The sequence below is a fragment of the Plectrocnemia conspersa genome, unplaced genomic scaffold (genome assembly GCF_051122295.1).
Source record: "Plectrocnemia conspersa isolate PC_06_02 unplaced genomic scaffold, ASM5112229v1 ptg000014l, whole genome shotgun sequence".
Taxonomy (NCBI): domain Eukaryota; kingdom Metazoa; phylum Arthropoda; class Insecta; order Trichoptera; family Polycentropodidae; genus Plectrocnemia; species Plectrocnemia conspersa.
Genome location: NW_028277178.1, coordinates 27,309,104 through 27,320,584, shown reverse-complemented (window position 1 = coordinate 27,320,584; position 11,481 = coordinate 27,309,104). Strand labels below are relative to the sequence as shown.

The 11,481-nt window shown below is 32.4% G+C and overlaps 2 protein-coding genes across 5 annotated transcripts in view; one reads left to right on the top strand and one right to left on the bottom strand.

The window, feature by feature from the left end:
* LOC148226658 (C-Maf-inducing protein-like) overlaps positions 1 to 7,557 on the top strand; it is a 57,556-nt gene extending 49,999 nt beyond the window's left edge. For all 4 annotated transcript variants that reach the window (XM_088203772.1, XM_088203773.1, XM_088203775.1 and 1 more), the window contains 11 exons: positions 885 to 935; positions 1,000 to 1,071; positions 1,139 to 1,228; positions 1,303 to 1,532; positions 1,773 to 2,150; positions 5,091 to 5,343; positions 5,412 to 5,510; positions 5,576 to 5,731; positions 5,807 to 5,962; positions 6,081 to 6,225; positions 6,306 to 7,557. In XM_088203772.1, the coding sequence (XP_088059898.1) occupies positions 885 to 935; positions 1,000 to 1,071; positions 1,139 to 1,228; positions 1,303 to 1,532; positions 1,773 to 2,150; positions 5,091 to 5,343; positions 5,412 to 5,510; positions 5,576 to 5,731; positions 5,807 to 5,962; positions 6,081 to 6,225; positions 6,306 to 6,430 (1,755 nt within the window). In that variant the 3' untranslated portion in view covers positions 6,431 to 7,557. The remainder of the gene's footprint in view (positions 1 to 884; positions 936 to 999; positions 1,072 to 1,138; positions 1,229 to 1,302; positions 1,533 to 1,772; positions 2,151 to 5,090; positions 5,344 to 5,411; positions 5,511 to 5,575; positions 5,732 to 5,806; positions 5,963 to 6,080; positions 6,226 to 6,305) is intronic.
* Positions 7,558 to 8,850: 1,293 nt separating this feature from the next.
* Positions 8,851 to 10,676, bottom strand: ETH (Ecdysis triggering hormone). Its single transcript, XM_088203776.1, has 6 exons — positions 10,524 to 10,676; positions 10,289 to 10,456; positions 9,583 to 10,093; positions 9,310 to 9,513; positions 9,191 to 9,242; positions 8,851 to 9,114 (listed from the first exon to the last, which is right to left on the bottom strand). Exons 4-6 carry the CDS (start codon positions 9,502 to 9,504, stop codon positions 8,912 to 8,914), a joined length of 450 nt encoding a protein of 149 aa, XP_088059902.1. The 5' UTR covers positions 9,505 to 9,513; positions 9,583 to 10,093; positions 10,289 to 10,456; positions 10,524 to 10,676; the 3' UTR covers positions 8,851 to 8,911.
* Positions 10,677 to 11,481: the final 805 nt, after the last annotated feature.

Sequence of the window (11,481 nt, the reverse complement as noted above, 5' to 3'; positions counted from 1 at the left end):
AAGTCTTAAAAATTATATTTAAATAAAAAACCTATTTGAAAAAATTGTTTTCACAAAATATGTTATTTTTAAAAAAAAATAACTTTTTTCATTGGAAAATAATACAATGTCATTTTTTTGTGCTACCAACTAAAGAGAGTTTGTACTAGTCGATGTGTTGACGGGTGTTTTTTAAGTAGAACTTGATTTATATTAAATTTTATTTTTTAAGTAAATAAATATAAAAAAAAATATTGTTGTAACAACTATATATTATTGCTTTTTATTACATCATTTCACTGAGTAAATAAGTAAAAAAAGAGCAACAAATGCAATTCAACCTATAATGGTCTTTGCTCCAGACTTTTCGGGGCTCGCTGGCGCATCAATAAAAAAACGATTTTTATGTAATATAGTTGAGATTGCTCCTCCTATAAATAAATATTTTTTACATTTAAAAAATATATACGTAAATTACTTGAAAGAAATATTTTGGCTGTGCATTGAGAAATTTTCGAATTGACGATCCTTAATATATGTTATTTAAACCCCCATTCAAATATATATTGTTTAGCCTAAAATGCTATGGAAGAAAAATAATTTACCTGTATAAAGGTCATTATTTTCCCAGGGGAAAATATATATTTTAATGTTTTCTAATATTATTTGGCTTAAATTTATTTTCTGCGTTCATTTTCTAATGTGCCAACTCTAATTTGGAAACATTTCTCAAATAACCCCTATAATTACAATTTGCTCTCAATATAAAGTTAACGTCTAATTAAGATTTAGTATTTCGGGGAAAAGCAAACAACATAAACCTTTGTACAATGTATATAAAATATTAATATATTTAAAGAATATTAAGATTTATTTAATTAATATCTGATTTGTTTTTATTACAGGCGAAAAACGCTTACACCAGAGATCAATGGTATAACTCTCTTCTATGGAAGGTAATAATAGTATAATTTAATAAATACTTATTACATTCTTTATATATATTTATTTTAATTTCAGAGGAATATTTATAAATTTAGAAATACATTATTCTCTATTGACGATAATGATCTTTTACTCAGAGAATTGAAGGTATATATTTTATATTATAATTATATTAATTTATAGATATAATTAATGATAATAATATTTTTTACAGTGCTTTATAGATATTGTGATGGTTACACCTTTACAAGATGAATGTTTCACCAGCGGACCATTAGATATAATCTCCAAATTAATTGTTTTGGTATTTTATCCATTCTTTTATATTATTTTATTATAACAAAAAAAAGATTGATTTATATTTCTACTCTGATGTAGGACTGTTGGCCTGATGATGGAGAAGCTGTGCTAATATTATCAGGACCTATAGTCGGTACAGCAACGTTGCCGGAAGCACTGGCCATCGCTTTGTGTCACATCTGTCGAAACCGTTCACTCACCGTTCAGATCAAAGCCATCCTTCACCAAGCTGCCAGACGTATACTCAAACATAACGTTGATTTTGGAAAAGCTCCACACTTGAGGCGCTTCTTGCAAGATTTCATCAGGTAGTGTATTTGATATTACAGTAACAGTAACTTCACAAATTCACACTTCTGTACAATATTCCCCTGGCCATACTCATTTTTTTATACCTAACTATCATTAAATTATCTCTATTTCTAGTATTAAATCTATATACATCTTTATTTATTATTAAATACATATTAAAATACACTGGCAAAATATTATTTTATAATTTTTATTTACATACTAAAACATTCAACTTCAGTATTATTATTTTACAGTGCCTTGTATCGTGACTCCGGTGGCAGTGAAACAGTTCGAGCCTGGGTCGGTACAGTTCATGGTCCAGGATTCAACTGTCCTCATCCACGAGTGCTTCCAAACTTAGCTGCGGCGTGCTTAGCCGCGTTCCATTCCATACCTCCATTAGCTTCACCTGAGTCTGGAAACTTGACGTCAATCATAAACTATTCGTGCAGAATAGATGACGACAGTTGCAGAGATAATGATAACAGCATCAACGAAGAGAAAATGAACGAGATGAACAAGTCTGAGACAAAGCACTACAATTCATACTCATCGTATACGCCCATGACGAACACTTATTCAGTCGTGGAGGAAAATAATATGCTTTGCTTTTCCAATGTAATCGATTATATGTAAGTAATTTATTACTATACTTCTTATTGAATATACACCATTACATCTCGTATTCTACTATTCAATCATAAAGATTATCATCAACTATATAAAAATATAATAATTCAATCCCAAATTTCATCTATTTAAATTTTACAGTCATCTATTGTATATTGATTATCAAATTTGTATGATTACAATAATAATGCTAGACATTTATAAAAATCATACGAAAATATAAAAATTTTGCTCGAAAGCTTCTTAAATTATGACACATTTTCTTAAAAGAATCATGAGTCAAATAATAGAAAAGCAATACAAAACATTCTATATATATATATTATATTGCTTGTTTATCAATTTATATTTATATATTTATTTATTATAACTGAGAATACTTTCTTTTATGTGGTAAATTTGTGTGGGTGTTAATCTTGAATATACCCGCGTATTGCACAAGAGTTGAAAATATTTGGTTTATAAATATAATGATTTATATATAAATGTGTATTATTATTTTCTGAACATTTCTGCCTCAAAAAAGCTGTCCATAAATATTTTTAATAATGGTATTATCAAAACAATATTTTTTATTATTAAAAATATATGGTTCTATATAAATCTTTTTTTAAATTTCCATTTTAAAATTCTTGGTATATATTCCCACTGTAGTCTGCATCACATAGCCTCCAAGTAGAACTCTTGGATTCTAGCCCAGGTCTAACTTGATATGGAAAGTGGCTGCTTTCTTGATCTTGTAGAGATCGTCTCGGTCCACACTCGTTTGTTCCAAGTCGGAAGCGAAGTGTCAAGTTCTGACTGAAAGTTCCCGACAGAAGTAAACTTAGTCCACAATGTTCGCGCTTATATACTTTTTCAGACTTTGTCCTTCCTATGAATATGATGATTCAGACAAAAACAGAAGAAAAAAAATCTAGTTAAATTAAGAATCGATAGATTCGCCAACGATGCAATGCGAATGTGAGTGTCCATGTATCTGATACCTCGTTCGACTGACCCTTCAATATTTTTATTGGCAAAGACTATCCTTTGTTTAGATAATTTTGTAAAATTCTTTCTGATCCGCAAAAATATACAATCGATACGCTTGTTTGTATCATGCTGACAAAAAAACTAAGTTGCACTTTGAAATTTGGCAGACGCTTTCTTCGTGCTTTAACCAGTTGTAATGATTGCGACATAATCAACCAAAGTTGCAATTTTAGCTCCTGGATTATCAGGTATATCTGCAGTGTACAATAGAGTAGGGCCGGCCCTAGCTTTTTTAGCACCCCATACAAAAACAAAGTTGCTCCCTCTCACATATTATCAACACATTACATTTAAAACATGAGCATAAATTGCAGTGAAATTTCGCAAATAATTTTAAAATTTATAGTAATTCAAATCAACTACAAACATTTTAAAAATTTTAGTAAATAAAAATTATTACATAGTAATTGTTAATTTTATAATAAATATTTTATAAACTAACGCATTTAAAATCTTAAAAATTGTAGATCATCGCTGAGAAACAGCGGCGAAAACATCTGTATGGTAACCACAGAACAAAGAATACAATAGTAACTAAACAAAGTGTGCCCAATATAACGACGAGGTGCAAAGCGTATAATAATAAATGGTTACCATGAGTCTGTCATCGAGTTGCTCTACTAAAGAGTGATCCAATTTAAGTTTCTGAACTTTTAAAAAAAACAAATTCAGGGAGATCTATTTTATTAAATTTATTAAAATTGTCATTTTCGATGACTTTTTGTACATTTCGGTAGGTATCTCGACTACAACTTGTCTAATGTTGGTTTTTAGCTGCTGTAACGTTCGGGTTTGTTGACGTAGACATGACTCTTAGTGTAACCTCACAAAAAAATCCAATGGCATTAAATCGTATGATCTTGACGGCCAGTTGACATCACCAAAACGTGAAATAATGTGAACTGTTGCACCTGATGTGGCAAGTTGCGCCGTCTTGTTGGAATCACGTGTTTTCCACATCAATATCTTCAATTTCGTGTCAAAAATAATCAGTTATCTATAAGCGCTCACCATTGACTTACAGTCTGATCTTCACCGTTTTCATAAAAATAAGAACCAATGACGCCGCCTGACCACAATGCGCACCAAACAGTCACTTTTTGGACATGTAATGCTCTCTCGTAAATCACTGAAGATTTTCCTTTCCCTATATGCGGCAATTTTGCTTATTATCACACCCAGAGAGGTGGAAATGTGCCTCATCAAAGATGAAGATTTTCTTTGAAAAATCAGTATCCTTCCTGCTACTCAATCTGCGTAAATTCTTCGCTGTCCATGGTCTCTGGGCTTCAGTTGTTATCTGAACTTTATACGGGTGTAGGTGTATGCGCCCAGAATGTATCATCAATTTGCTTCACTACGTTGCGAATTGTTGGCTCATTAGGACGATGAAATTGGCCATAATTTTATCGTAAATTTCGATACACAGCTCGTACAGAATTATTATTTTTGTAGAACAATTGAACAATTGTAACGCGTTGAGTGGTGACTAAGCAATCCATTTTGTAAATGTGTTGTTGCAAATTATTGACAGCTGTCTGATTTACGGTGCTGCCAACATAGGAAACTTGAATTGGTTCATTCTGAACGTACCTTTTTGATGACGATTGACCACAATAATTTTACTAATAAATATCAATATAACTTGTTTGCGCAATAAATTTATATATCAACAGTTCTTCCGGCGTTTAACTGACTGAATAAATCTCACCACTCGGCATACAAACCTGATATCATAAATATATTTTATGCTCAGTCATTGATGATTTTTCATTTTGGGTTGTTATACGACTGATGACAATGTCCTAATCCCTCTAACTATTTATCATATTTCACTATACTTTGGACTGTGTTCCAAGCACATATTTAAGTTTCAAGAATATAAATAAATCTTTATTAATTTTCAGATCAACTTATTCAGACTGGGCCGAGAGTTTAGGAGCTGTACTTCAACCGGTGCCGATACCGGCCCACGTTCTTCAATCTAGAAGTGCCTTAGCCGCATTGGCCAGTGCGGTATATAGATTAGGGACAGATCAACGTTGCGCCGTGCACCGTCACATATTGCCTTTACGTGCCGAACGACCGGGATGGCTGCAAATATTGTGCCCAACCCGTAACAATCCCGATTCGGGTAGACTCCAACAATGGGGAGACATGGTATGCCTACACAATGATAATTCAATATTCATTAATTGAAAAATGCATATTTATAACAACAATTTCAGTTGAGCACCTTATTGAACTGTTGCTGCAAACGGAAGTGTTTCCTTATTGAACTGGCGAAAATGTTGCCTGCGTGTCTTCTATTGTGTCTCAGAGCTCATGTGAGTATTAACAGTGAAATAAATATGTTTATAAAATAAAATAATTTATTAATTGTGATTTATAGCAAGCGGGCTTGGAATCGTTATGCCTGATGTTAGAATGGGAAGTCTTGGAAGAAGAACAGTCAAGAGTAGAGGCAGTTCAAGCTCTTCGAAGTACAACACAAGGTCGCAGGGCTTTGCATGCATCGTGTCAACGTCAAGTTCATTTGAAGAAATTGGTAATACAGTTATTCTGCCTTTGCCTAGATTAATAAGAATATAAAACTCAAACCCTTTATCTATTTATATTATAGCAACAGAAGGGTGGTCCAAGAAGATTGACATTACCATCATGCGCTACTGATGCGGACGTTGCGAGATTGTTATCAGCCGGATCGTTTGGAAACCTTGAATGCCTTTCTTTAGCTTTCACGCACGTCACGTCTGCAGTCGCCGAACAGTTAATCAAAGTAATAACATATTTTATTCATCCTTTAAGCAAATTAAATCAATTGCATGTTAAAACAAAAAGACTGATTATTTATTCTCTATCCTTTGAATAAACTTATTTATTGTATTAAATTACAGCTACCATCCTTGAGATATCTCAACTTGTGGGCAACGCAGTTTGGAGATGCCGGTGTTTTATTGATAGTAGAACATTTGCATCGCTTGCAAGTGTTGAATTTGTGTGAAACTCCAGTTTCGGACGTCGGAATTGAAGCTTTAGCTGGTAAATATAATTTTAATATTTTATATTCATTGTTCCTCATAATTATATGAACATAAATGATAATTACAATACACTTTCAGCATTATCGAGCTTGAGAAAGCTGAATTTAAACAGTACCAAATTATCAGCCGCTACGTGGGCTCGTCTCCAACCGATGCTACCAGCGCTTCAAGAATGCGACGTCAGATACACGGATGCATGGTGAAGTAACAATAAATACAGTTTTGTACAAATCGTATTTATTTTATTGCGCCAGCACAAAACGATTTACTCTCGTATATTTGTATTATCTAAACGATGCGAAATGTGATTTATATGTTTATTAAATCTAATTAATTAGTTCCTACGTTTGTGCTATACGAAACTATGTTTAATAATAATCAAAAAATAGAGCTAGTCTTTTGTGGATGATTAACGATAAGTTATCATATATATTGATCGATAATAATTCAACTGCCTGCCACAATAACTGATCTCCGGTTTAACCGCGGAGATAGTATGTAATACCTGCACAATATACTGTTACGAATTAGTTGAGACCAAATGTGTATATTACGTAACGATTACAAATATTAAACAAAATATGTACGACTGCACAAAATATCATTTTTATCATAGTATAATGATATTCATAAATTATTTATTATAATATGTAGTATTCGAAACCAAAGCATTTATATATTGTATTTTATTTTGTATGTTTAAAAACACATCTCCAATACTATTCTGTACATTCCTCTTGTATTGATTTAATCATACATATTTCTTTTAACTTAAATATTTATAATGTAGGACATTCAAATATTGAACACAAAGAAAACCCGGAAAATACGTATTAGGTCACTTTCCGAAATAACATGAATCAATCAATTCAATATGTTTTGCCAAATATAATATATTATCTCGTACTAATAATATGTCTATTATAAATGTGTAACATACGTTTACGTAGTCTTTTTGATACATTCATCAAATCATATTAGCAATGAGTTGGTTTGTTGCCTTAATTGGATCGTCGACAATGGTGCATCATAGTCAATTGCATAATATTTAAAATTAATGTTCTACTTATAATATTATATGAATAAACATTTTTTATTTTAATGTGTACATTCCGGTGCGTTTAAAAGTATTCTATCGATATTTGTCATAGCTTATATATTTGTGTGACTATAGACTACATTTAAATGCACTGTATTGAATGTCTGTTTGTATTATTAATAATGCCATTATTGTCTTTCGATGTTTTATAATTTATTTTATATATTTTTTCAACGATATTTATAAGTTTTTATTTATTATTCGTGTAAAATAAAGTGTCGATTAAAATAATGAAGAGGTTTTATTTTATCTATTTAATTTTTCTCCGGCTCCTTAGCAAAAATATTATCTTTTTGCTTATTTATTTTTAGCTTTTAACTCGTGATTTTTGAGATTTAATTTGTTTAAGATCTTTTTTATTAGTATCCAATAGGTATCAGTGTAACAATAAGTTGTGGACAAACAATCTAGCTTTTGACAATTCTTAGTATATATTGCTCAATTTGTAGTTTTATTAAAGAGTTAATTATATATCTGCAGAATAAATCATCATACAAAAAAGTCTTACTTTTTTTTTAATTTACTTTGATTTACTATACAAATTAGAAAGGATCATGTCAAAATTTTAGTATAGTTGTGGTCAGAATTTATATTACATGGGTAAGAATCTATCTTAAAAATTCACAATAAATATTAGATGGGCAGAATTTATATTAAATGGTTAGGCTCGAGCACCTACCAAGGCTGTCGCAAATTGACAGCATGTGTTACAGTGGTAACAAATAACGCCTTACATTTATAATAGTTCGCTTGACCGCAATATTTGCCGCCAAGTCACACCAACCTGCACATAGCACCTTATGCATTATATGTAGCGTAGCATATGTGCGTGCAAAAATAAACCTTTTTACCAGATATCTGGCATGTGATGAAAACTAAATTCGATGTCCTTCCACCACAATAAGGCCCTACGAGTCCAACCCTTCGGGTGGGTACCCAGCTTATGACGGCCGGGTGAGCGGCTTGCTTGCGTCACTTTGCTATGTTTTGTTCGTCCTATATAGTGCCTCGCGCTCTACCTCAGACGACCAGCCCGAGAGGTCCGTTCCCCTCAAGGGTTTGCGATTTAACCCAAGAATAATAACTTTTGCTCTCCCACACTGGTGGATGGCGGGAATCCAGCGTGTGGTGGATTGGCGCCCAAGATGTTTCCTCTTACAGCAGACCCTTCTTAAAGCTTCTGGATAAAAGATTTTAAAATCTCTGAGCAGCTGAGGTTTAAAGGACAATCATATTAGACAGCAAATCGAGAACTTTGAAAAACCTCTAAAAGAAATTCGATATTTTCAACGGGTGAACAAGTACGAAACTGCACGATGCACTCAATATAATTTTACTCACGTTTAAAGGACCTGGAAGAGTATCTTTGACAACGTTTGTATGAAATTGTGCTAGTTAGATTAATCCAATGTAAAAAAAAACAAAACCAAGGCGCAAGATCAAAAAGGCAATATGTCTCCTACAAATTCTCGTATTTTTTCAGCATAATTTATAACAAACTTGGAGAAAGCATTCACAAATATATAATATGTGCATTTAATATTTATTCATTTTGTATCACTATTTCAAGTTCACATTAATTTTGTTAATAATCATTGTAGTTCATTTTAACATTATCATTTGGTTGATAGTTATTCTCGCTTTGCTTTTCGGAGTACTCTTCACTTTCCATCAAAGCATGAGGCACCAGTTCGTAACGTCTGCTTCTATGTGGTATTTTGCCCTCGCTATACTGATTCAATAAGTATTTAGAATCATAGTCAAAAACATATTGAGGAATTTCATTTTCTAAAAAAAATGTTATTTAATATAAATAAAGATAAATATGTATAGTCATTAGTTATTGTGTCTTGATTAAATTTACCCTTTTCAAAGTTAGGTTTAGCGATGAATTGATAATCATCAGCTGAATATCCCTGAAATATATACTTAATAATATTCATACAAAAAAATATATATTTGATAATAAAATATGTTAAATACCCCACTCCCATCCCTTCTTCCGACCCTTGGTACTGATTTGGATGCTTTCAAAAAGAAACCTTCATATGATCCTGGCGCTGATCTTCCAGCTCGCGGTACAGATTTAGGTGCTTTCAAAAAAAACGAACTCACGTCGTCAGGCTTCATCGCCTGGACAGTCGCGACAGCGAACAGAAACATTACAGTCATTAACATCTTCGCGCTCTAAAAAACAAATATATTATTTTCCTCCACATTTTTCAAAACATAAAGAATAATAAATTAAAAAAATACCTTTATAATCTGTCAATGCAAAAGAAGGGGAGTTGTAAATTTTGGAAATGCTGCACGACGACTGTGACGACTGTTGGCCAAAACGACCGTTTTATACAAATTTAGAGCCGCCCGCATTTCACCAAAATTTGCAAATAGTCTTTGACACGTTTGCATGCGGTAAACATTTAACCCTAAAAAAGTCATTCTATTGTTTGATATTGCTATCAAATAATAAACTGTCAATTTCTAGGTCTAATAAATTTGCGTAAGATGGCTCAAAGTGTGTACACTATTCTTGAGTTCTTTTCCCAAGGTGAAGTCAGTACAAATAATTTAGACGATGACTTCTCTACTTGTAAATTTAATAACCTTTCCTTTACTGAGATGCATACCAAGTGCACATGTCACCTTATCATATATGAATACATATCTCTATAAATATATCGAATAAAATCTTAATACTTTATATTGTCGATGCTACATTAACATATTCAGATGCAAAATGCGCCAAAGAAAGCCATAAGAAAAGCTGCGAACGCCGATGAATCGACAATTCTGGGTCTTCGGTCATACTTTCACTTACAGCAGCGATATTCCCGGCTAAGCCTTACCCTATCTCTGAATACAACGCTTCCAGTCTCTTCAATTTTTTTCACTAGTCTGTTTCCCCATAACCCGCACATTTCCCCTTCTATCTTAGTGTCTCTCCGATCTCTTCGCCCACCTACAGTGCGTATCTAGACGTACAGTAACGTGCATAGTGCTCCAAGCTTTGTGAAACTACTTCTTAGTACCACAGTGTCACTTAAGAGTGTTTGTATTTAGTTTTTTAAACAAATGTGGCTTCTCGAGAATGTGTTAACACATTTTTTGCTATATTTGTGCAAAAATACTGTAAAAAAACAACAAAGAAATATTTCAGATTTGGTGGAAAAAGTGTACTTTGTTTATTTTCGTACATTAAGCACATTTTTTCAAATTGCTATGTGCACACAACTTCCAAAGCAATTCATATCCGCAGACTATCAAACTTGCTTCTCTTTAACACCAATCAATTATCACTTTGTTTAATCATTTGCTCAACTTTTTGTCTCACATACGACTGAGATATTGGTCGCTTAAGTTGCGTGAAAAAATCTTATAAATACCTTTGTAACAATGATCAATTTGTGCGGCACCCATTTGGCAAGCTTTTTTTTATTTTTCCCAGCTGTTTTAAGTAATGCATATCAGTTGAGTTACTAACGTCTAATTTTAAGCGAGCACTAGAATTATTATGCCTGTTTTCAGTTGACACGTTTAATGGTCATTATGATCCAAAGTAAAACGCCCAGGACCTTCTCTGTCTATAAAGCATTTTGGAACCACCATTGCACTGTACGCTCCCTAGCACAGCTTCAACTGCAAAAAAAATTACAACCTAAACAATAATTCCAAAAACGTATTTATATTTTCAGGCATTTCATGGTTTATTTTATTGTTGATACCATGCTATTTAGTAGATGACTAATTTGTATTCAGATAGCAATCAACTAAACCCTCATGGTCACATTCGATCACCCTAAAATCGCTATTGCTGATATGTGCTGTGAATTCGTAATCATAATTATACAAACTTTTGAATAATTAACTGTATAAACGACTAAATATAATTGTTTAATTTAAGACTTTTGTTTAATTAAATTGGTTTTTATTATAGTGCTTAACTCGCTGAGTTTATTTCAAATATGTGGTTATTTTTAATAGCTTTTCTACAGACTTCGTAAGCATTTTGTTACCAATTTTATCACTTACTTCGACAATTAACCATAGATACAGGGACGTAATTTGGGGGGGAGGCAGCTGGGAGCGTTTACCTCCATTGAATTTGTCCAGAAAAATGCATGTTATTTAATGAAATCGAAATATTAAAAAAAC